The sequence below is a fragment of the Molossus molossus genome, unplaced genomic scaffold (assembly GCF_014108415.1).
Source record: "Molossus molossus isolate mMolMol1 unplaced genomic scaffold, mMolMol1.p scaffold_m16_p_3, whole genome shotgun sequence".
NCBI lineage: Eukaryota > Metazoa > Chordata > Mammalia > Chiroptera > Molossidae > Molossus > Molossus molossus.
Window position 1 is genome coordinate 38,187,868 of NW_023425366.1, and position 22,240 is coordinate 38,210,107.

Below are 22,240 nucleotides of genomic sequence, written 5' to 3' on the forward strand. Positions count from 1 at the left end.
TCTTTTTAGAATGTTTTAGAAAACTGAGCTGTGGGCCTAAATACAGTTGAGAACTCACAAGATTAACTGCAAACAGAAGAGACAACTTTCAGCAACAAACACAGCAGGTAAAGAACACACACTTGCACGCCACACAACTTGGAAGGTCAGGTTTAGGAGCAGCCACCAGGGCGGGTGCTGCTGAGCGGGAACAAGGCCATAGTCTTCTTGAGCTCCTTGTAGCTCCAGTGCAGCTGCTCCACCTCAGCCCTGTGCTGAGCCCGCACCTGGCCCAGCTCCTGCAGGAGGTGCTCGTTGGTGCTGACTAGGGAACTGGAGAGAACACAGGGCAGCCATGTCCTGGCTCTGCTCCTGTTCTCTCCAGAAGCATCCTCCCTCACCTGGTCACGCCTGGCCAAGCCTGCCACTGACACCACACACCCAAGCCATGCCCAGGCCCCAAAACCTGTCCCTTCCTGCTCCCTCCTGGTGACTCCCATCTGTCCCTTGCCTCCAGACCAGGTGGGGCTGGGTCTGACTCAACCCCTGAGCCATCACACTGCCTTGCAAGCACTGCCCAGCACCCATGGAATGGAGCCATGACTCAACATGAATAGATGGGTCCCTCAATGCCCTGGCCATGCATACTCTATTGAGAAGGCTGTCATAGGCAATGGCCAGCAAAACAATGTTCTAATTCTAGAAAAGTTCCAAACACTGAAGTATTTCTAATTCCTAGTCAAATATAAAGGACCTTCCTAAAAATCCTGACATTGTAATAGTACAATTGAAGAGTCCTGATTTTTAAATACTGTTAACCATTTTTAATTGTAGAGGGGATTTCAGAAAGAAAGTGGTATTGTACATAGCCAAATTGGCCTACTCACCTAGTCAGCAATGACTCAAGCACATTTGTTGCATCTCAAGAAATAGGTGAAAGTAGGGCCATTTTCTCCACAAATGTCTCCTCACTGAGCCCCTGTGCAGGTGGCAGCCCTGTTTGCTTGAACCACTGAAACAGCTATTGACCAGGCAGAAGCTCAGAGTGGATATGTCCTTTGAGAACCCCACTCTGCAGCACTTAGAGGCTCTGTACCCCTGCCTTGTCCATATTAATCCCATGGTGCCAGTACCTTGTGACCTGCCACAGACGGGGCCACTGGACTCCAGGGAGTGACCTGGCTTTGCCTACCACTTCCCTGCACCATGACTGTATCTCATTTCCCTTCCTTTTGCTCCTTCATCTAGTCTCAGCTCAGTTCCACTGCTCAGGGAACACAGACCCACATCACCACTCACCATCACTCACATGATCCTCACCTCTCAGGTCACACCTCACAGAAAACTGCAGCACAAAGGGACATGCTTTTCATTAAGAAAGGGGAGCTTGCCCGGCCAGTGTGGCTCAGTGGTTGAGCATCAACCCATGCACCAAGAGGTTGCCGGTTCGATTCCCGGTCAGGGCACATGCCAAGGATGCGGGCCCAATCCCCAGTGGGAGGCGTGCAGGAGGCAGCCAATCGATGTTCTCTCTCATCGATGTTTCTATCTCTCTCCCTCTCCCTCTAAAATCAATAAAGAAAAAAAGCCCTGGTTGGTTTGGCTCAGTGGTTGCCCGCGGACCGGAGAGGCCTGGGTTCGGTTCCTGCTAAGGGCACATACTTCAGTTGCAGCTTGTCCCCGGCCCCCGTTGGGGTTGTGTGGGTGGCAACCACTCGATGTGTCTCTCTCACATTGATGTTTCTCTCTCTCTCATTCCCTCTCTCCCTCCTTCTCTATCTGACAATAAATGCAAAAAATAAAATAAAATAAAAAAATAAAGAAAAAAAATTTAAAAAAGAAAAAAGACAGGGGAGCTCATGGAAGTGCTAAGTCAGCATAGCAGCACATGTGGGGCCAGAACACACCAGCAGCTGCTGCTCCTGCACCTGCCCCCTGCCTCCCCTCACGGCCCCGCCCCTACACCTCCCTGTGCCCCAGGCACCTGTGGCTCTCCTGCAGCATCTGTGTGAGCTCCTGGACCTTGTCGTAGTGCTCCAGGTGCTGCTTCAACTCCACGATCTCATTGGAGAGCCTCTTCAAGTTTGTCTGAAGCCCTGAAAAACAAGTAGCAATTCATTTATAACATCTGGAAAACTAAAACAATTCTAGAGTTTAAACTGAACCTGGGACACAAGAAAAAGAAAAGGTCAATTTTTGTAAGCAACTCAAAGACACGGGTGGGTACATCCAGTAGTTCTACCCCAGGGTCCAGCTCTGGCTCCCTCCTCGGGGTTGAAACTGCAGGAAGCCACCCTGCAGATGTCCCTGAGGACCCGCATCCCTGTGTGAAAGGCAGAGTGATGACAGAGGTGGGCCTGGCACCAGGTAAATGCTCTCTCCACTGGGCGTGCCGGCTAGCAGGGGAGGGCCTCAGGTGTCTCTTCCACAGAGTGGCAGCAATGTCTGCTGAGGGGACGGCCTGCAGCTTGGAGGAGAAGCAAATGGAAGCCCACTGTGACCACGTCCATCAGTGCAGAGCATGTATCTGAATTCCATTTATATGACTGTTGCTTCTCTCTGGGTTTCCTTCTCAAGGCGGGGTGGTGGGGTGTGGGGGAAGAAATATACTATTTAATGGCTCAGAAATCCCAAACCAGGACACAAACTACTCCACATGTAGACACACCACTGCACAACCACAGAGCAGCAGAGGCAATGAGAAAGCCAGCGCAGAAAGACAATGGGCCGCAGGATGCCAACACTGACAGCGGGTCTTTCTCACAATGATTGCCCCTGTGATGGAGGGGCGTCCTCCTGCAAGAAAACCCTCGGGCAAGAAAACCCTCGGGCAAGAAAACCTTAATCAGAATCTGTGTCCACCCAAACTTCCCTAGGGGGCACCCTGAAAGAGCTTCTGGGAAGGACAGTGGCGGCATGGGTCAGATCCCCAGAACCCCAGACATTATAGCCCCTGGTGATAAGGCAGCCACAGCCCTGCATGGTATCCACACATGCGCAGGTGCAGCGCTCAGCAGTGGGGTGGCTGGCAGACAGTGTCCCATTTTCATGGGAAATCCTCTCAGGCAAATTAGGGAACCAGGGCTGGCATGAGGGAGGTTCAGCCTCCTCTAATGAGGTGAACCCGGGGGTGGGGGTGTCCTGTGTAATCTGAAGGGGCTAGAGCAACCCATGACCCCTTGGGGCCAACCTGCCTGGTACTTTCTAGAACAGGGCTATTCTGCAGAGAAACAGCTGGTGAGGGGTCCAGGTTAAACCGGACAAGACACCAGAGAGAAGCGAGGAGGGAACAGGGAGGGCAAAGGAGGCCGCCGATATTTAACTGTGAGGTTAGAGAAGCTGTCTGACCTGATCCTTCTAGAAATTCAAGAGAACAAACTTCACGTGACAGTGAATAGAAACGTACTGAGGTCAAACCACACATGCGTTACTGTACGAGCACAACAGCAGCCCTCAGACAATGAAAGCCACACCCAGAACAGATCAAAACACAACTGTTTCAGAATGAACTAGAATCAGACAGTCAGAAAGGAGGTGGCCGAACTCAGGCAAGAACACAGAATGAAGGCTGAACTAGAAGGAACCAAGAACAGTGAAACAGAAGGCAAAAAGGGGAAAAGTTTTTTTTTTTAAAGATTTTTAATTGTATTTTAGACAGAGAAGAAGGGAGAGGGAGAGATACATCGACGTGACAGCGAAACATTGATAGGCTGCCTCCTGCACACTCCCCACCAGGGATCAAGTCCACAACCTAGGCATGTGCCCTGACCAGGAATTGAACCGGCGACCCTTCAGTGCATAGGATAATGCCCAACCGAGTCACACCAGCCAGGGCAAAAAGAGAAACTCTTAAAATAAAAATTTAGCTCTCATTGGTGTGGCAGTTGACTGGACATCGTCCTATGCATCAGGAAGTTGCCAGTTCGATTCCCAATGGGGGGTGTGCAAAAGGCAGCCAACTGATGTTGCACTCTTGCATCGGTGTTTCTCTCTCCCTCTCCTTTTTCTTTCTAAAGCTCAATAAACTGACCCCCTTCCACTCCGAGGGAGAAGCTGTTGGCGAGAATGGGTTCTGAGCCCCGCTAACAGATTCCCCAGCCCGCTGGCACTTTAGTCCTGGGGCTTGGGAGTCTTCGGGCTGGGTGTGGACAGGGCACTCGTGGTATGAAGGGGTAGGGGAAGATGGGGTGCGTGGCTCCGGAGGGGAGCAAGGCACAGAAGGGACTGCAAACTAGGCACTGGTTGCCAGCGCACTGGGTGTTTGGTGCTGCACGGCAGTTTCCGTTTTCCACTCCTGGGGGAAAGGAGGACGGAAGAGAGCCTCGAGGGATGTAGGGGCGCAGCAGTCAAGCTGTTGTCCAGCTCCGAGTTGCCCTGGACCTCGATTTAGGTCCTACCAAAAGCATATGAGTTCTGTTTGAGTTTTAGGTCATAAGGATAAAACTGTAACAAACTTATCTTTCTTATGAGTAAGTTATCTCAGGCCTTCAACTTTTGTCACTAACAGCTTCACGAGCTCATCACTCAGGCATTTTGAGACCTAGGGCATGGGGAGGATGTTGTGTTTTGTTGTGATGCATTCACAGAAGTCAAAGGGTTAACATGGTTTACCCAGGGTGAGGGTGGATGGCAAAGACACAGCCAGTAAAGCACATGCAATACACCTGATGGCTGTTATTGCTTATCACCTGATGTTAAAGTCTTAAAAAAAGCACCACCCAGAAACCTCAGTGCATAATTGTGCATAAAGCATTTACATTAAGAGTGAAATAATTATGCAGCTGTCAAAACAGACATCACAGTGGTAGGGCAATAGATACAGGTGTAAAGGACAATTTATGATGTTTCATTAAGCCAGAATCTACTTAATAATTTTTACAATCATTCTTCAGTTTGTCACAATGCCAGCATTCTGGGGGTGGGGTGGGGGGAGCAGGTTTTTATGCCAAATTGGGAAACTTTGCAGGTTTTATCCTCAAAGAAGGATAAAATAATGACTATAGCTACCTTGTAAGTATCCTCTTAAGGTCAGTATGTGAGCTGTTTTATTACCTTTTCTCGTTTAAACCTCATAGTAATCTACTTTTATAGATGGTGAGGGAGGTTTTCAGAGTATCAACCATTTGTCATACAACTAATAAACTGTTTAATTAGAATTACAATCTAGGGTTTTCTGACCACTAGTTTATACCTCTTCCCTAAAATGATCATAATTGCATTTTGAACTGCAGGCACTGTGGTGTTGTGGAAAGTTGATGAGATCTGGAGTCTTGAAGGCGAGAATGAGGGGATGTTTTAGTCTGGTTCTGTCATCTAATAATTTTGTGGTTTGGGGCTTAACTTTACACTCTTTAAGCCTCCATTTTCTTACCTGTAAAAGTGGAGGACATACAGCTGCCTTAAATAATTGTCCTGAGGATTAAACAAGATAATATATGTAAAGCCTCCTTTTTGGTGCCTAGCATTTGTTAGGCATTATACTACTACACACTACTAATGATCTAATTTTCTCAGGAAGGACTCTTTATGGAACATTACATGGTGGGGGGGGGGGGGTATCAGAGATGCCTCTGCTGTTGTCAGTTACCATTAACAACAGCTTGTATAGGCAACTTTCATTTGATTATTTTCACCTGTTCGAGGTACTTTAAATTGTGGATATTTTTTTTCTTTAGGATTCTTTTTCACCATGCAGACGAAAAATAAAGCTCTTCTGAGAAAAGGAGTCAAACTGGTCAGTTTTGCTCTTTGTTAATGGAAAACAGCAGTTTATGTTCAATAAAGCAGATAAGAATTTTGGATTAAAAAATAATAAAAATCAATAAACTATTCTTTAAAAAAAATTTCAAAAAGAGAAAATTGTAAACTGTTACCACTCAATAAACTAGCCCAATAAACACAATAGGCAAGGACAGACCCGGGCGACTCTCCATGGCTGCACTCATGTGACAAAGGCCACAGTAAAGCTTTGAAATATCTACTATCTGCACCTTTAAAAAATATATATACACACACACACACACACACACACACACACACACACATATATAGAGAGATTGATTTTTAGAGAGAGAGGAAGGGAGAGCGATAAAGAACTAGAAACATCGATGTGAGAGAGAAACATTGATCAGCTGCCCCCTGCACATCCCCTACTAGGGACAGAGCCTGCAACCCGGGCATGTGCCCTTGGCAGGAATTGAACTGGTGACTTCTTGGTCCATGGGTTGATGCTCAACCACTGAACCACACTGGCTGGGATACTATCTGGACCTTTAAGTAAAAGATTTTGGCTCCCTAAGATGTGAGAATGAAAAAGATGCCCAACCTGTCCTTCCTCAGTGAAACAGAAGACGTTCAAGAGACCCCCATTTCACGGAGAGAAAGTTACCATGGAAAACAGATACCACCACCACCTCCTCATTCTAAAGCCCAGTATCTGATCCTGAAATACCGACGTATACTTTTGTAAAATGGCAAAACAGAATCAAAGAAAGTGAAGAGACGAAAATGAAAATGATCTGGGTCTGGCAGGCACAGTGATCAGGAGAAGGACCATTACACCTTCTGTGGACAGACAAGGCTGAGCAGCAGTGCTATTACCCTGCACATGTCAAAGGGCAGACAGGCGAGCACCACAGTTCATGGTGCCACAGCCATGAGATGACCCCTGAGCTCCTAAGGGGTCAAAGGAATGGAGCAGTGAGGACCTGACAGAGCCCACGGCCGAGGCACCTCTCCTCAGGCACAACTCCCCTTCCATACACACGAGGTGCCATGAGCGAGTGTGCACATCGCTCATGAACCAAGACAACTCCCAGAATAACCAGGGGTGTGGGCTCCAACAGCCACTGTACAGTGTTTGCTGGTTCTGAATTTTGTGAATAATTGAAAGTGAAGTCTCATGAGTGTCTGAACACTTATTTTTCACCAACTAGTGGTACCAAACAGACCACAAACTCACCAGTGATCTGCAAATTTAACGCAGCTGAAGCATCTGAATTTTTTACTTCTTTTTTCATGCTGGACAAAAGAGACTTTAAGCTACTATTCTCCTCCAAAGATTTGTCTAAACGTTGCCTCAAGTCATCCTAAGGACACAGAATAATACAATTAAAAAAGGTAAGTAAAATTCAGCAAAATGCATATAGAAAATTAAATAAAACCCTTTGAAGTAAACACAGGTATGAGTTTCCTTTTACATATAAGAATTTCTAAATCACAATGTTAAAAGCTGTACAGTTATGTGTCACTTAACAACAGGGCTATGTTTTGAGAAATGCACTGTCAGGTGATTTTGTCATTTTGCAAACATCAGAGGCACATACATGTACCTAGATGACACAGTCCACTATACACCTAAGTTATGTGGTACCATCTGTTGCTCCTCAGCTACAAGCCTGTATAGCATGTCACTGTACTGAATAATGGTTAAGTATTTGTGTCTAAACATACATAAACACAAAAAGGTCTTTAGTAAAAATACAGTATAAAATATAAAAAATGGTCCACACATGTAGGACACTTTCCATGAACAGAGCCCGCAGGACTGGAAGTTGCTTTGGTGAGCCAGTGAGTGGTGAGTGACGGGAAGGCTTAGGACATCACTGTACACGACTGTAGACTTTATAAACACTTCACACTTAGGATACACTAATTTATAAGAAATATTTTTCCTTCAATAATATATTAACCTTAACTTATAACTTTTTTACTTTATAAACTTTAAATTTTTGTAACTTTTTTTTTTTTTATCCTCACCCGAGGATATTTTTCCATTTTTTGTACAGATAGAATGGGAGGGAGAGAGAGGAAGGGAGAGAGAGTGAAAAACATCGACGTGAAGGAACACATCGAGTGGCTGCCACCCGCACGACCAACCAGGGCCGGGGACAAACTGCAACTGAAGTACGCGCCCTTAGCGGGAACCGGACCCGGGTCTCTCCAGACCGCAGGCCGACACTCTAACTGCTGAGCCAGTTGCCGACGCTCTAACCGCTGAGCCAAACTGGCCAGGGCAATTTTTGTAACTTTTTGACTCTTGTGTAATAACACTGAGCTTCAAAGACAAACGCTGTACAAAAATCTTTTCTTTCTTTATATCCTCATTCTATAGGCTTTTATTTCCAAAAAACTTTACCCCTTTTAAATAAACTTTTTTGTTAAAAAACGAAGACACACACACACACACATTAACGTAGGCTTACACAGGGTCAGGATCACCTATATCACTGTCACCCACCTCCACATCTTGTCCCACCGGAAGGTCTTCAGGGGGCAACAACAGGCACGGAGTGGTCATGTCCTATGACAATGCCTTCTTCTAGAATACCCCCTGAAGGACCTGCCTGAAGCTCTTCTTGAGGACTTACTCTTCCTAAAAATATGACCATGGTGGTTTGCTCGGTTTCTTCTTTTTCTTTTTAAATGTTTTATTGATTTTTAGAGAGTTCGGGAGAGGGAGAGATAGAAACATTGATATGAGAAACATTGATCGGCTGTCTTCTGCACACCCCCTACTGGGGATCGAGCCTGCAACCTGGGTATGTGCCTGCTGGGAATCAAACAGCCTATCTCTTGGTGCACGGGTCAATATCTCTTAGTGATACTGATTTTATTTCCTATGGGTATCTACCCAGAAGTGGATTGCTAGATCATATGGCAGTTACATTTTTAATTTTTTGAGGAAATTCCATACTGTTTTCCATTGTGGCTACAACAATGTACATTCCCACCAAGAGTGCACGAGCGTTCCCTTTTCTCCACACCCTTACCAGCACTTGCCATTTGTTGACTTACTGATGATAGCCATTCTAACAAGTGTGAGGTGGCATCTTATTATGGTTTTGGTATGCATTTTCCTGATGATTAGTGATGTGGAGTACCTTTTCATATACCTGTTGGCTACTTGTATGTCCTCTTTGGAAAAATGTCTATTTAGGTCCTCTGCCTATTTTTTTAAAAATGTTTTTATTTTATTTTTTTAGAGAGAAACGGAGAGATAGAAATATCAATCAGCTGCCTCTTGCATGCCCCCTACTGGGGATTGGCCGGCAACCCGGGCATATGCCCTGACCGGCAATCAAACTGGGACTTCTCAGTCCATGGGATGACACTCAATCCACTGAGCCACACTGGCTGGGCAGCCTCTGCCCATTTTTTAATGAGGTTGTTTCTTTTTTCTGCTGTGGAGCTATATGAGTTCTTTCTGTAGTCTGGATATTAACCCCTTATCAAATATATAGTTTAAAAATATTTTCTCATTCTATAGGTTGCCTTTTCATTCTACTGTTTCCTTTGCTGTGCAGCAGCCTTTTAGTTTGATATAGTCTCACTAGTTTATTTTTGCCTTTGTTGCCTGTGATTTTGGTGTCATATCCAAAAAATAATTTCTAAGTCCATGTTAAGAAGCTTTTTCTTATGTTTTCTCTAGGAGTTTTACAATTTGAAGTCTTACATTTAAATCTTTCATCCGTTTAGAATTAATTTTTGTGTACACTGTAAGACAAGGGTCCAGTTTCATTCTTTTGCCTGTAGCTCTCCAATGTTCTCAACATCACTTATTAAAGAGATTATCCTTTTCCCACTGTGTATTCTTGATATCCTTGTGGAAAATTAGTTGACCATATATACTGGGGTTTATTTCTGGGCTCTGTATTCAGTTCCATTGATCTTTGTGTCTATTTTTATGCCAATATCATACATATTGCTTTGATTACTATAGTTTTGTAGAACTTGAAATGAGGAAGTGTGATACCAGAACTCTGTTATTTTTCAAGATTGCTTTGGCTATTTGGGGTCTTCTGTGGAACTAGAAAAAGAATACAAATTATAAGAAAAATAATTACATGAATTTTAAAATGTAACTTTTTCTATTTCTGTGAAAAATGCCATTGAAATTTTTATTATGATTGTGTTTAATCTGTTTATCGATTTGGGTAGTATGGACATTTTTACAATATTAACCTTCCAACCCATGAATACAGGATATCTTTCCATTCATGTCTTCCTCAATTTCTTGCATCATAGTTTTCAGTGTTAAGATCTTTAAACTCCTTGGTTAAATTTATTCCTAATATTTTATTCTTTTTGGTGCTATTATAAATAGGATTGCTTCCTTGGTTTCCTTTCTGGATAAATTGTTGGCATAAAGAAATGCAACAGCCCTAGCTGGTGTGGTTCAGTGTCACACCATGGACCAGAAGGTCGCTGGTTCAATTCCCAGTGAGGGCATATACCCAGGTTGTGGGTTAAATCCCCCATTGGGGTGAGAATGGGAGGCAACTGATTGATGTTTCTCTCTCTCTCTCTCCCTTCCCCTCTCTCAAAAATCAATAAGAAAGAAAGAAAGAAAGAAAGAAAGAAAGAAAGAAAGAAAGAAAGAAAGAAAGAAAGAAAGGCAACTGATTCTTTTTTTGTATTCTGTAACTTCTCTGAACTTACTAGTTCTAACAGGTTTGGGGTATGTGTGTAGTCTTTAGGGTTTTCTATGTAAATGACCAGGTCATCTGCAAATAGAGAAAATTTTTCTTCTTCCTTTCCAATTTGATTACCTTTTTTCTTATCTGCTTGCTTTGGCTAGTACTACCCATACTACATTAAAATAGACTGTAAGAGCTCACTCATCTTACACTGGATCTTAGAAAAACAGCCTTCAATTTTCTTTCACTGATCACATATAGCTGTGGCTTTCTTTACATAAATGGCCTTTATGTGCTGAGAAAATTTTCTTTCATACTTAGTTTGTTGAGGTGTTTTTTGTTTTTAAATTATGAATGAAAGTTGAACTTTGTCAAATGCTTTTGCTACACCTATTAAGATGATCATATATTAATTTGCATATGTTGAACCCCAGCTTTGCATTCCAGGGGAAAATCCCAGTTGATCATGGTGTATAATCTTCTTGATGTGATGCCAAATTCAGTTTGCTAGTATTTTACTGAGGGTTTTTACATCTGTGTTCATCAAAGATACTGGCCTATAGTTTTCTTTCACGAGGTGTCTCTGTCTAGCTTTGATATCAGGTGATGCTGCTTCATAAAATGAGCTTGAAAGTGTTACCTCTACTTTCATTTTTTTGGAGAAAGATCAGTATTAATTTTCTTTCAATGTTTGGTAGAACTCAGCCATGAAGCCATCTGGTCTGGGGCTTTTCTTTTTTTCGGAGCTTTTTGACTATTACTCAATCTCCATACTTGTTACTGGTCTATTCAGGTTTTATATCTTCTTGTTACAATCTTGGCAGGTTGTATGTTTCTAGGAATTTATCCATTTCTATTAATTATCCAATGTATTCACATATAATCATTCACAATAATCCTTTATGATTATTTATTTCTGATCTTTATTATTTTCTTCCTTCTGTTAACTTTAGGTTTAGTTTGTTGTTCATTTTTGAGTTCCTTAAAATGTAAATTTAGGTTACTAATTTGAGATCTTTCTTCTTTTATAATGTAGACATTTATGTGTGACGGTCTTATGGTGAGGTTACAAAGGACAAGGGCAGCCCTGACAGCCAGGAGTCTTGGACTCTGCTACTAGGCCCAGATGTGCAGGTTCTGGCTGCCCTTTGATGCCACCTAGTGGTGGAAATCCCCTGAAGTCCAATAGGACACTTTGGGTCTTATGCCTGATGCAGGCAGGACAGGAGTAGGAACCCTAGGATCACCCAGCCAACTGGAATCTCTCTCATCAGTGGTCTGGGGCACCTGGGTCAGGGAACATGAGGCCACAAAAACTCCACCTTAAGCCCAGCTTCATCTTCTCTCTGTCTCTCCCACTCACCCTCTCTCAGAAGAGAAGGCAGCCACTCAGGAGAGGCAGAGCTGGGAGAAGCGGTGATCCCTCCTCCATCTGCAAATTGCTGTTGCCGTGGAGTCTGGGAGTGACACAAAGTCAGGCTAGAGTCCCCACAGGTGGGGAAAGCCTGGTGGGGAGGGTTTGTGATCCTGGAAGAGCAAGAGAGGGGCCCCAGTGCTACAGCCTGACAGCAGCTAAGGGGAAGTGCAGATTGGAGAGTTTTCCTCGTTCTGTGAAGTCAAAACATCTATGAACAAAAGGAAACACAAGGGGTGTGGCTCACCATCTCCTTCTGAGTGTTGTTGAGCTCCGACACAACCTCACTCATCTTCTCACTAAACTGCTGCTGTTGTTCAACAAGGTGATTTTGCAAAGATTTATTTTCAAGAGTCAGATAGCCAATTTCTTCATTCACAAGTGTTGAATTGTCCTGAGCTGCTGTAAAATCTTGAACAGATGACAAAATATGTCTTGCCTGAGCTAGGAGTAAAAATCAAATATTATTATTGCATTTATGCTGAAAGGATAAAGTACAAACAAAATATGTTCACTACATCTTGAATAACACACACTATGTGCCTGAAAAACACTGACAGGCATGGAGACTGGCAAAGGAACAAGGGCTCCATTGAAATTACCTTCACTCAGGCTGTTTTACATCTAGTCAATGATGGGAGGCAGTAAAGAGCAGAAAGAGTTTTATTCTAGAGAAAAGGTAGCCCTCGGGAGAAGGCTATGACTTGGATGGCTGGGCTGAATGCCCTCGCCGTCCACCACACTCAACAGCCCTGACTGCTCCTGCGCCTGGCCTGACTTGCATGCAGACCCCATCCGCCAGCTCCAGGACTGGGAATAGCAGCCTGGTAGCACAGACCAGTCCTGCTGCTACCCGAATGAGAGGGTGCAGATTTATGGGGTCAGCATCCAGGGACTCCAGCTTCTTGGGGCATCCTGATTCTAGGAGGAGAAGCTGAGGGCCCACAAGACTGAGCAGGTGAAGTGCTCAGAACACCTGGTGGCGGCTAAGATGGCTGTTCCAGGCAGGGGCCATGGTCTGTTGGGAAGGAGAGAGCTGGCAAGTCCCTGCTCCCAATGGGACACTTAACGCTGCATCCCAGACTGTGGAGGAAAGAGGTGGCTCCCTGGGGATGCAGCAACCTGACTCTAAGGGATGGGGTCCCCAATGTGCTCCTGCACCCAGGCACCAGCTGGAAGCAAACCAAAGTCCTCTCAGGGGGAAGGGGCCATCCTCCTGCACCTCAGTCATTTCCATCAAAATCTTGGCAAATCCTGGGTCCTCCGTGCGATCAAACTCTCAGAAGATTCAGAGAAGACAGCAGCAGCTTTCTGATCTCTCCAAATCCCCATGTGAAAACAAAGCCACGAGAACCAAATACCTGTGAATGGCACTTCCAATAAAATCAGGCAAGGCATCTCACCAAACACAAGAGTCAGTGGCTGGGAAAACCCAAAGCCACACCCAGGGGAGCCCCCAGCTACTGAGAGGATGCTCCCTGCAGCCCAGCAGCCACAGTGATGGCTGATGAGGAAGGTGCAGCAATGTGGGGGACCCAGAACCTAATGGGAGAACAAGTACCTACTAACGCAATGCTACCCAAAGGGTGGGCCTGCACACGGCTCTGAACCGACGGGCTGACTGTCCCTGACTCACCCAGGAACACCTCATTGCTATGCAGGGACTTGCAGCCACTCCAGTACCTGTCCACCAGGTCGAGCAGTGCTTCCAGGAGTGCCATCTCTAGGGTGGCCTTCTTCCCAGGTGGCATAGCTGAGTGCAGCTTGGGAGACATCTACAATGGAAACAAAACCATGACACTGGCTTTCAGTTCCAGAAACACAGACTTCTAACGCTGCATGCTCAACATGCCCACCATGCACCATGCTGATGCCTCTGTTCATGGAGACTGCATGACGGGGCTGTTCACAAATTCCAAGGGAGTGACTCAAAGGATTCACCTCCCCACCCCCTGGACATGTGACCATGGGTGGGTTACAAGAGCTTAGTGCCCTGAGTGTCCCCAACTGTGGGGTGGGGATGACATCTCACACCAGGAAGAAAGGTTAAAGGAGGAAGAGAGTGACCGAAACTATAAGGCATTACACCATGTGTCAGCACTGACGCATGGTCATGAAACCCACAATCACAGTCTAAGGGCTAAGGTATGGGAATGTCCCCTGTGGTGGCTGTTCCAGGTCTTCCGGACCAGTGCACAGTCTCAGCCTACATGGTCATATGCAGAAGAGGCTACCAGACAGAACTGGCCAGGCTGCACCATGCCCGAGCATACGTGCCCTCAGGGGCCTTGAAACAGTCTGCCATTGTCGGCACTCACCTCCATACTCTCTCTTTCCTCTAAGAAAAATTACTTCACCAATTTGAGAGAGTTCGTGAAGAAAGGGGAATGGCTTATGCTTTCCTGCTCACTTTCCCAGTGTTTAGGGCACACTTACTGTGTGTAGGGGATCTGGGGAGGGAATGCAGAGTAAAAGCTTACAGCTGTCCCACAAGCCATGACCACAGCTGAGGACAAAGGACTGTTTCCAGTTCTCCAGGAATCAGTTCCAGGCCAGCAAGAGCACCACCCTTCACTATTATTTACCAGGCAAAGGGACTTTCTACTGAAGAACTTCTGGAACAGCCGGTGAGACCCTGAGTGACAGAACCTGGGCCGGGGCAGGCAAAGCTGCTTCAGCTGGGATGCCCTCACCTCCCACCACTACTGCCTACCTCAGGAGAGCCTCACGAGCTTCAGGGAACACAGGGGTAGGTGATGCTCAGTCCCCAGGAGCAAGCCCACCAAGGGAACAGTTCTGCCCAGGTTCACACCAGGAGTGGGGCAGCCCGTATCCTGTAACCAGTCAGCACGGTAACCCTAAGGCCTGGCTGCCTTCCTCCCAGTGAGTGTTCGACATAAATACCTCCATCGGAAGCTGCATCTGGACACTTGGCCAGGGTGACAGAACCAAGGTCCTCAGAGTGGACATGGGCAGTCACTCTGATTTCCATTTTCCACCTTAGGAGCATGGGTCATGTCCTCTCCAAGAGGATGACCACTGCCCTGTCTGGTTTGGCTCAGCGGTTACAGCATCGGCCCGTGAGCCAGAGAAACCCGGGTTTGGTCCCCGCTAAGGGCACGTCTCTCTCTCTCCCTCCCTCTCTCCCTCCCGCTCTATCGGAAGATAAATGCAAAAATGTCCTCAGGTGAAGATAAAAAAAAGAGGATGACCACCAGGAAGTCATAGTCCTGAGCCGAGAGAGGGAGCCCTGGGCAGCACCTCTTCCTGTAAAGTCCCAACCCTACAGCAAGTGTGCAAGTGTGCTGGGTGCAGCTCAGCATCTGGCAACGTCCACCCCTGGCAGACGAGAAAAGCCTACACACATTCCCAGCTGCAGCACAGCCCCGTTTTCCTTCCTCCCCTCAACCTGGACAGTGAGACAGTGAGAGACTGCATGTAAGAATGGACGACAGCCAGGCCCTCTGTAAAAGCAGACTATGACCCACGACCTGCAGCGATCAGCTGGGAAGCCAGCCCACCACGTCCAGATCTCAATGCACGGAAGCACATTTCTAGCAAAGTAGAGAGGGGACAAAACTAAGGAAAAGTGCGTTTAAGTGCCTTATTTACCTCGGGAGCAGTTAATGTTGAAAATGGAAGATGTGGCATTACCGAAGACAGCAGCCTCTCCCTCAACTGTAACACCCAGTCCCCCAGCTCTCCACTCACCTCCCTGGCACCGCTCGTGCCATGGGGCCTCTGTCAACTATAACACCCAGTCCCCCCAGCTCTCCACTCACCTCCCTGGCACCGCTCGTGCTGTGGGGCCTCTGTCAACTATAACACCCAGTCCCCCAGCTCTCCACTCACCTCCCTGGCACCGCTCGTGCTGTGGGGCCTCTGTCAACTATAACACCCAGTCCCCCCAGCTCTCCACTCACCTCCCTGGCACCGCTCGTGCTGTGGGGCCTCTGTTCTTCAGGCTCAGATGCCTCCAAGTGAGAAAAGGTCCTTTCGCTCCTGCCCTCAGAGCTGTTCTGCCTGCTCAGATTCTCCTCCAGGCAGCTAAGACACTCCTGGTCTGCAGGCGCCTGGAATCTCCCACCAGGCATTCTTCGCTTCCTGTACCTTTCAAGAGCAGGCAAAGGATTTAAGACCTTTTGTGTTGACAAACTTGACTTCTGAGAAGAGGAAGCTGAGTCCTCAGCGTCTGTGGAGTCTGTAACAGAAGGGAGAACACGGCCCTCATCAGACCAAGTTCTCTGGGTGCAGCGACCAGTGCTACTGTTTTAAAAGGTGTGCATGTGTACGCCTGTGTAATTTGTGTGTGTGCATGTGCGCACATACAGAAAATCCATCAGTGACAAGACTGAAGTAATAACTTTAACAAATGAATTGGCTGATGATTATATGTTTTCTTGCCAAAATTATATATAGCAGATGAGTTCAGTGAGTGAAAACCTAAAATTCTGGAAATTAGAGGACTCAACAATTTGTTCCTATAGATTAACATTAGTACCTGGGACCCTCCCTACCCCAGGGGACACAACTCCACATCTGCTGACAAAGAGAGTGTGTGTGTAAATACATATGGACACATACATATGTATATACACGCAGACATGTACATGCACACCCAGGAACACACGTACATACACTGGGTAGGGGCAAGGGTACCACAGAGCAAATGTGGTCAGTGCTGACTTTGGGGGTCTGGATGAAGCAGATATGAAACTTCCTTGCTCTACTGTGGCAGCCTCTCTGTTGTCACTCTGGAAATTCTCAGGGACCACAGGTCAATAAAGGGGTCTAAACCTCAAGCACATGTACCTTTGTGAGCAGAGGTGAAATGATGAATTCTGACACTGATGGAAACGGGGTCCTGTGTACCCATACACCACACATCATTATGAAGTCTCAGGATACAGCGTAAAAGCAACCAGGACAATGAACGTAGAGGATGTAATAGGGTCAACACCACACCCTGCTCTGCAGTGGCCACAGGTACCTGGGCCGCTCATCACCACAACCCATCCCATCTCCAAAGGCCCCATGAACTCACCTGAATGAGCCTCAGGAAGGCGCTAGGTTCACTCATATTGGGAGGTTTTCTGACACTTTTGTCACATATGTGCACACAACACTCTCAATTAACTTATTTATTTTCCTCATCTTTAATTTTTAAAATCCAGCTATTGTCATAACCTGAGCCTGTGTAGTTATAAGAAATTGTGTGTGTGTGTGAGTGTGAGAGAGGAAGAAAAAGTGTTTGTATGATGTGTGTGTGTAGAGAAAAGCAACAAAGTACTCACAGACCAGGAATCTAAAATATGGATACATTCTAAATTTTTTTTTACCCTTACCTAAAGATATTTCCGATGGTTTTTAGAGAGGAAGAAAGGGAGAGAGAGAGCGAGAGAAACATTGATGCAGGAAACATCGATCAGTGTCTCTTGAACACATCCTGACCAGGAATCAAACTGACAACCTAGGTAAATAATCTGAATGGGAATTGAACCCAAAACCTTTTAGTGTAGGAGACAATGCTCCAACCGACAGAGCTACCTGACCAGGGTGGATGTATTCTAAATTTCAAGGTACATTGTTCTTTCCTAAGACATTTTAGAGAGTTCCACAAACAAATACATGTAATAAAGAGAGTAGGAGAAATGTTACATGCTTAGAGTCCACAGCAGCTATTGTGTGAGGTTACCTGGGGGTGGGGGGAAGTGCACGTGCTGCCCAAAGGAGCAGCAGGCCTCAGGCTGGTCTTCCTGCTGCGGCGGGAGCTCTCCACAGTACTGGTTCTGAAATCTCTTTTCTGGACAACACCCTCTGCAGCTGCTTTTTCTCTTCTCATGGCCATTCTTTATGGAATCCCCACACTGGTGCTGCACTGAGTGAGGACTCAACAGATGTCTGGATTCTATTTTATTAAAAAATATTTTTAAAGTTTTAGTTCATTAAAAATGACATTTTAAGCTTCCAAAAGTGTATTATATCTATTAAGTATATCAATTAAATAAGAAAGAGATGACTGAGTGGGTTAATCATGCAAGAGCCAAACCTGCAGTGAGCACAACAGTCACTGCAAACAGTGCTACAGGTGCAGGACTGACACTGACCAACCACCACTCACAACACAGCTGAGGAGCCAGGATAGTGTGGGATCAATACAAAGACAATGAGATGACAGATAAAGCAGCATCCAGAATTCAGAGAGACAGACTCAGGTCAACGGAATTAACAAATGTGCTAAGGTTATTGAATGAGAAAAAAGAAAGTATTTTCAACAAATGGCATTAGCACAAGTGGATATAGGGGTGGGGGTGAGGGGGAGACAGCCTGACCCATTTCACACTAAGGTCACAAATCCACTCTAAGGTGGACCACAGACCTGAACACTAGAACCACAGGACATCTACATGTCCATAGGAGAAAATCTTCACCAGCATGGGGCAAAGATTTTTTTACAGGGCACAAAAAAAAAAAAAAAAGCATAAATCATATAGAGAAAAAAACTGTTAAACTGGACTTCATTGAAATTAAAACTTCTGGTCTTCAAAGCAGTTAAGAAAATAAAAGGCAAGCAATACAATATGAGAAAATTTGCAGAACTTACATCTGAGAAAGGGTTGTGTTAAAAAAAATCATAAAACCCTGGCCGGTTTGGCTTAGCAGTTAGAGCGTCGGCTTGCGGACCAGAGAGACCTGGGTTCAGTTCCCACTAAGGGCACGAACCTTGGTTGCAGTTTGTCCCCAGCCCCGGTTGGGGTTGTGTGTGGGTGGTGACCAGTCGATGTGTCTCTTTCACATTGATGTTTCTCTCTCTCTCCCTCCCGCTCTATCTGAAGATAATGCAAACAAACAAACAAACAAACAAAAAAAACCATAAAGAACTCTTATGACCCAATACCAAAAGAAAATGGGAGGGGAACAGACTTGAGTAGAAATCTCACAATAGAGAATATACAAATGGCCTGTAGGTACATGAAGAGATTTTTATCATGGGTCTTCAGGAAAAATCACATTAAAATACTAATACATACGCAGAAAAACAGCCAGAATAAAAAAGACTGACAATACACCCTGGCTGGTATGGCTCCGTGGTTAGTGTCAGCCCTTGCACTGAAAGGTCATGGGTTCGATTTCTGGTCAAGGGCATGTACCCAAGTTACAGGTTGGATTGCCAGCCCGTTGGCAGTTAGGGTGTATGCAGGAGGCAACCACTCGATGTGTCTCTCTCACACTGATGTTTCTCTCTCTCTCTTTCTCCTCCTCCTCTCCCTTTCATACTCTCTTAAAAAAAAAAAGACTGAGAATACCAAGATTTGGTGAGGACACCCAAAGAGCAGATATCCTTGTGCCAGCAGGTGAATCCTGGGATTTCAGCCCAAACTTACACCTCAATCTGTTGTCTTCAGGAAAGGCTCTCACAAACTCAAAATGGAAGAAGTGGTGTTAAAGCCTACAGAAAAGTCCTAGTGGAAAAGAGCCCTTGGTAAAGTAATGAAGTTCATGCGTGCGCTAGGAAGATCTCACAATGTCCTTGTTGGGTTTAAAGTTCTCATGTGGCAGCCTGAGCTCTAAGTGCTCCCTAAAGCTAAGTGAACACCACCTTTGTGGCTGACAGACATCAGTCCCGCTAGCCATAGGACACATTGCATTCCTGCCCACTTGGACATTTTACCTCTTCCCTATAATTGTAATTGATCTGAGGAAAAATACAACTTCAAAAAAATTTTTTTTTCTTTCTTTATTTTTAGAGGAAGAGCGAGGGAGAGAGAGAGAGAGCGAAACATCAATGAGAGAGAGCATTGATTGGCCACCTCGTGCATGTTCCCACTGGGGGTTTGGCCCTCACTGGGAACTGAACCGGCGACCTCTTGGTGCATGGGTCGAAACTCAACCACTGAGCCACACCAGCTGGGCGGAAGAATACAACTTAAACCACCATGTAGTATGACTATACTCAACTTAAATACATGACTTTTCTTTTTTTTTTTCCTCACCTGAAGACATTTTTGCATTTATCTTCAGATAGAGCAGGAGAGAAAGAAGGGGAAAGAGAGAGAGAGAAACATCAACGTGAGAGAAACATATTGACTGGTTGTCACCCACACGACCCCAACCGGGGCCGGGGACAAACTGTAACCGAGGTTCGTGCCCTTAGCGGGACTGAACCCAGGACTCTCTGGTCCGTGGGCTGACGCTCTAACCGCTGAGCCAAACTGGCTAGGGCTTAAATGTCTATAAACCCAATTACTGATATTTATAAGTACACAGATTTCATGAAGGTTTTATATTTTAAGGTAAGCTTTCTAAAAAGCACAACTGTGCCCAGAGCAAGCTGGACCCACCGGGCCTTCAGATGGAGCAGCAGTGTACCTTGGGAACTATGGAAGTCATCCTCTCGCTCCTTCTGGCTGGAACTTGTACTCCTAGGAGGGTTGCTCAAGTCCCACTCACATTCAGCAATGAGGTTCAGGACTGCCTCATCATCTGCATCCATGATCAAGCACTTCTTGGCTGAGGGGTCAGTGCACTTAGTTCTGGAATGGTTCAGCCTGCAAAGCAAAACCAACTCAGTGCTGTTGCTCCAACCGGGGTGCACTCCAGTCCCAGCAGACCCCGTGAGTGCCTAGCACAGTCACAGGGCACTTGGTCTTGGTGTATAATTCTTTTTTAAATTTTTTAAATATGTTTTTACTGATTTTTTTAGAGAGGGAGACAGATAAAAACATCGATGTGAGAGAGAAACAGTGATCAGCTGCCTCCTGCATATGCCCTACTGGAAATCAGGCCCACAACCTGGGCATGTGTCTTGACCGGGAATCAAACCGGGACCTTTCCATACATGGGAAGATGCTCAATCCACTGAGCCACACCAGCCAGGCTATAATTATTTTTATTCATTGTTGGATTCAGTTTACTAATATTTTGTTGAGGATTTTTGTATCTGTGTTCATGAGAGAGAGTTTTCTTGCTTTATCTTTGTTAGTTCTGTTTTCTTCACATTGATGTTTCTCTCTCTCAAATCAATAAAAAACAAAAACAAAAACAAAACCAACCAACCAAACAAAACACCCACATCCTCAAGTGAGGATTAAATAAAGTTTTATTGGAACAGTTATTTCTTTATGTATTGCCTATGGCTACTTTCATGCAACACAGGCAGAGTTTAGAAGTTGAGACAGAGATCATATGGTCCACAGAGCTAAAAATATTCACTCTTCGAATTTCTGGCCAATATGGCGGTGTAGGTAAACACAGTACTTGCCTTCTCCCATAACCGCATCAAAATTACAACTAAACTACAACATGGCCATCATTCAGAACCACCTGAAATTGAGCTGAATGGAAGTCCTACAACTACAAATTAAATAAGCCAAATCAAGATTGGTAGGAGAGGTGGAGATGCAGAACAGGCTGGTCCCACATCCACGTGTGGCAGATAAAAATCAGGAGGTCCCCCCCCCCCGAGAAGCAAGGGGTCCCAGCCCCAAACAAGGCTCCCCTGCCCAGGATTCCAGTGCCAGATAGAGAAATCCCCAAAATTTCTGGCTTTAAAAACTAGCAGGGACTGAGGCTGAGGGAGACAGAGGGCTTCTGGAGTCCCAGGTAGTTCTCCTAAAGGGCCCACACACAAGCTTACTCAAACTCATTTCCACTGAGCTCCAGCATGGGGGCAGCAACTTGAAAGGAATTGAATTGTTTGGCATCAGGGTGAAAGCTGGAGGGGCAGCTTTTTCCCAGACAGAAGTGCTGGCAGTAGCCAGTGTTCCTTTGAAGAGCCCTTCCCCCACAGAACCAGCAGACAGGTGCCATATCTGAGTCTCCATCAACTTGGCTCACACTGTTTGCCCCACGCTGGTGATTCCCTGAGGTCTTGCCCCACCCAGTTTTTGGGGACAATCAAGCTGTTTCCAGTAGCTTTTCCATACAAATGGCCAGTCTTAGCTCATGCTTCAGATATTCCTAAAATCTCTCAAACAAGCAGCATTTGGCCTCAGTGAGCCCCCGTATCTCTCTAAGTGGCCCCATGCCCTAGCAGCAGCCAGCCTTGGTTCACAGCTTGGCCTTGCCTGGGCATCTCCAAGCCCAACACATGAAGCAGCTATCTGCAGACTGCTTTGTAGCTTATGTAGGATGGCCCCGCACAGAACACAGGGGGTGGCTCACCTTGGCCTGCACCTCCCAGGAGGCCCCAGAACCAGTGCATTCAGTGGACAGTTTCAGACCACGCTGAAACATCACCACCCAGCCACCTCCACAAGTGACACACTCAAGGGGTGGACTCATCAGGCACCAGAGCCCTGCTGAATTAAGTCCTGTTCTGTGTGGCGGGCCCATGCACAGTTGATCCTCCAAGGTGGCTGGAGTTCTGTGGTCAGTGGTCAAAGCCAGTTCTTGGAGCTGATCAGCCTGGGTAAGTCCCTCCCATTGA

At 45.8% G+C, this 22,240-nt stretch overlaps 1 protein-coding gene across 1 annotated transcript in view; it reads right to left on the reverse strand.

Annotated features, from left to right (window-relative positions):
- Positions 1-22,240, reverse strand: part of CEP72 (centrosomal protein 72) — a 33,843-nt gene continuing 11,603 nt past the window's right edge. Inside the window, exons 5-12 of the mRNA XM_036279577.1 lie at positions 20,182-20,360; positions 17,507-17,719; positions 15,735-16,012; positions 13,448-13,586; positions 12,059-12,255; positions 6,941-7,067; positions 1,964-2,075; positions 1-312 (exon numbers count right to left, since the gene is read on the reverse strand). Coding sequence (XP_036135470.1) covers positions 153-312; positions 1,964-2,075; positions 6,941-7,067; positions 12,059-12,255; positions 13,448-13,586; positions 15,735-16,012; positions 17,507-17,719; positions 20,182-20,360 — 1,405 coding nt within the window. The 3' untranslated portion in view covers positions 1-152. The remainder of the gene's footprint in view (positions 313-1,963; positions 2,076-6,940; positions 7,068-12,058; positions 12,256-13,447; positions 13,587-15,734; positions 16,013-17,506; positions 17,720-20,181; positions 20,361-22,240) is intronic.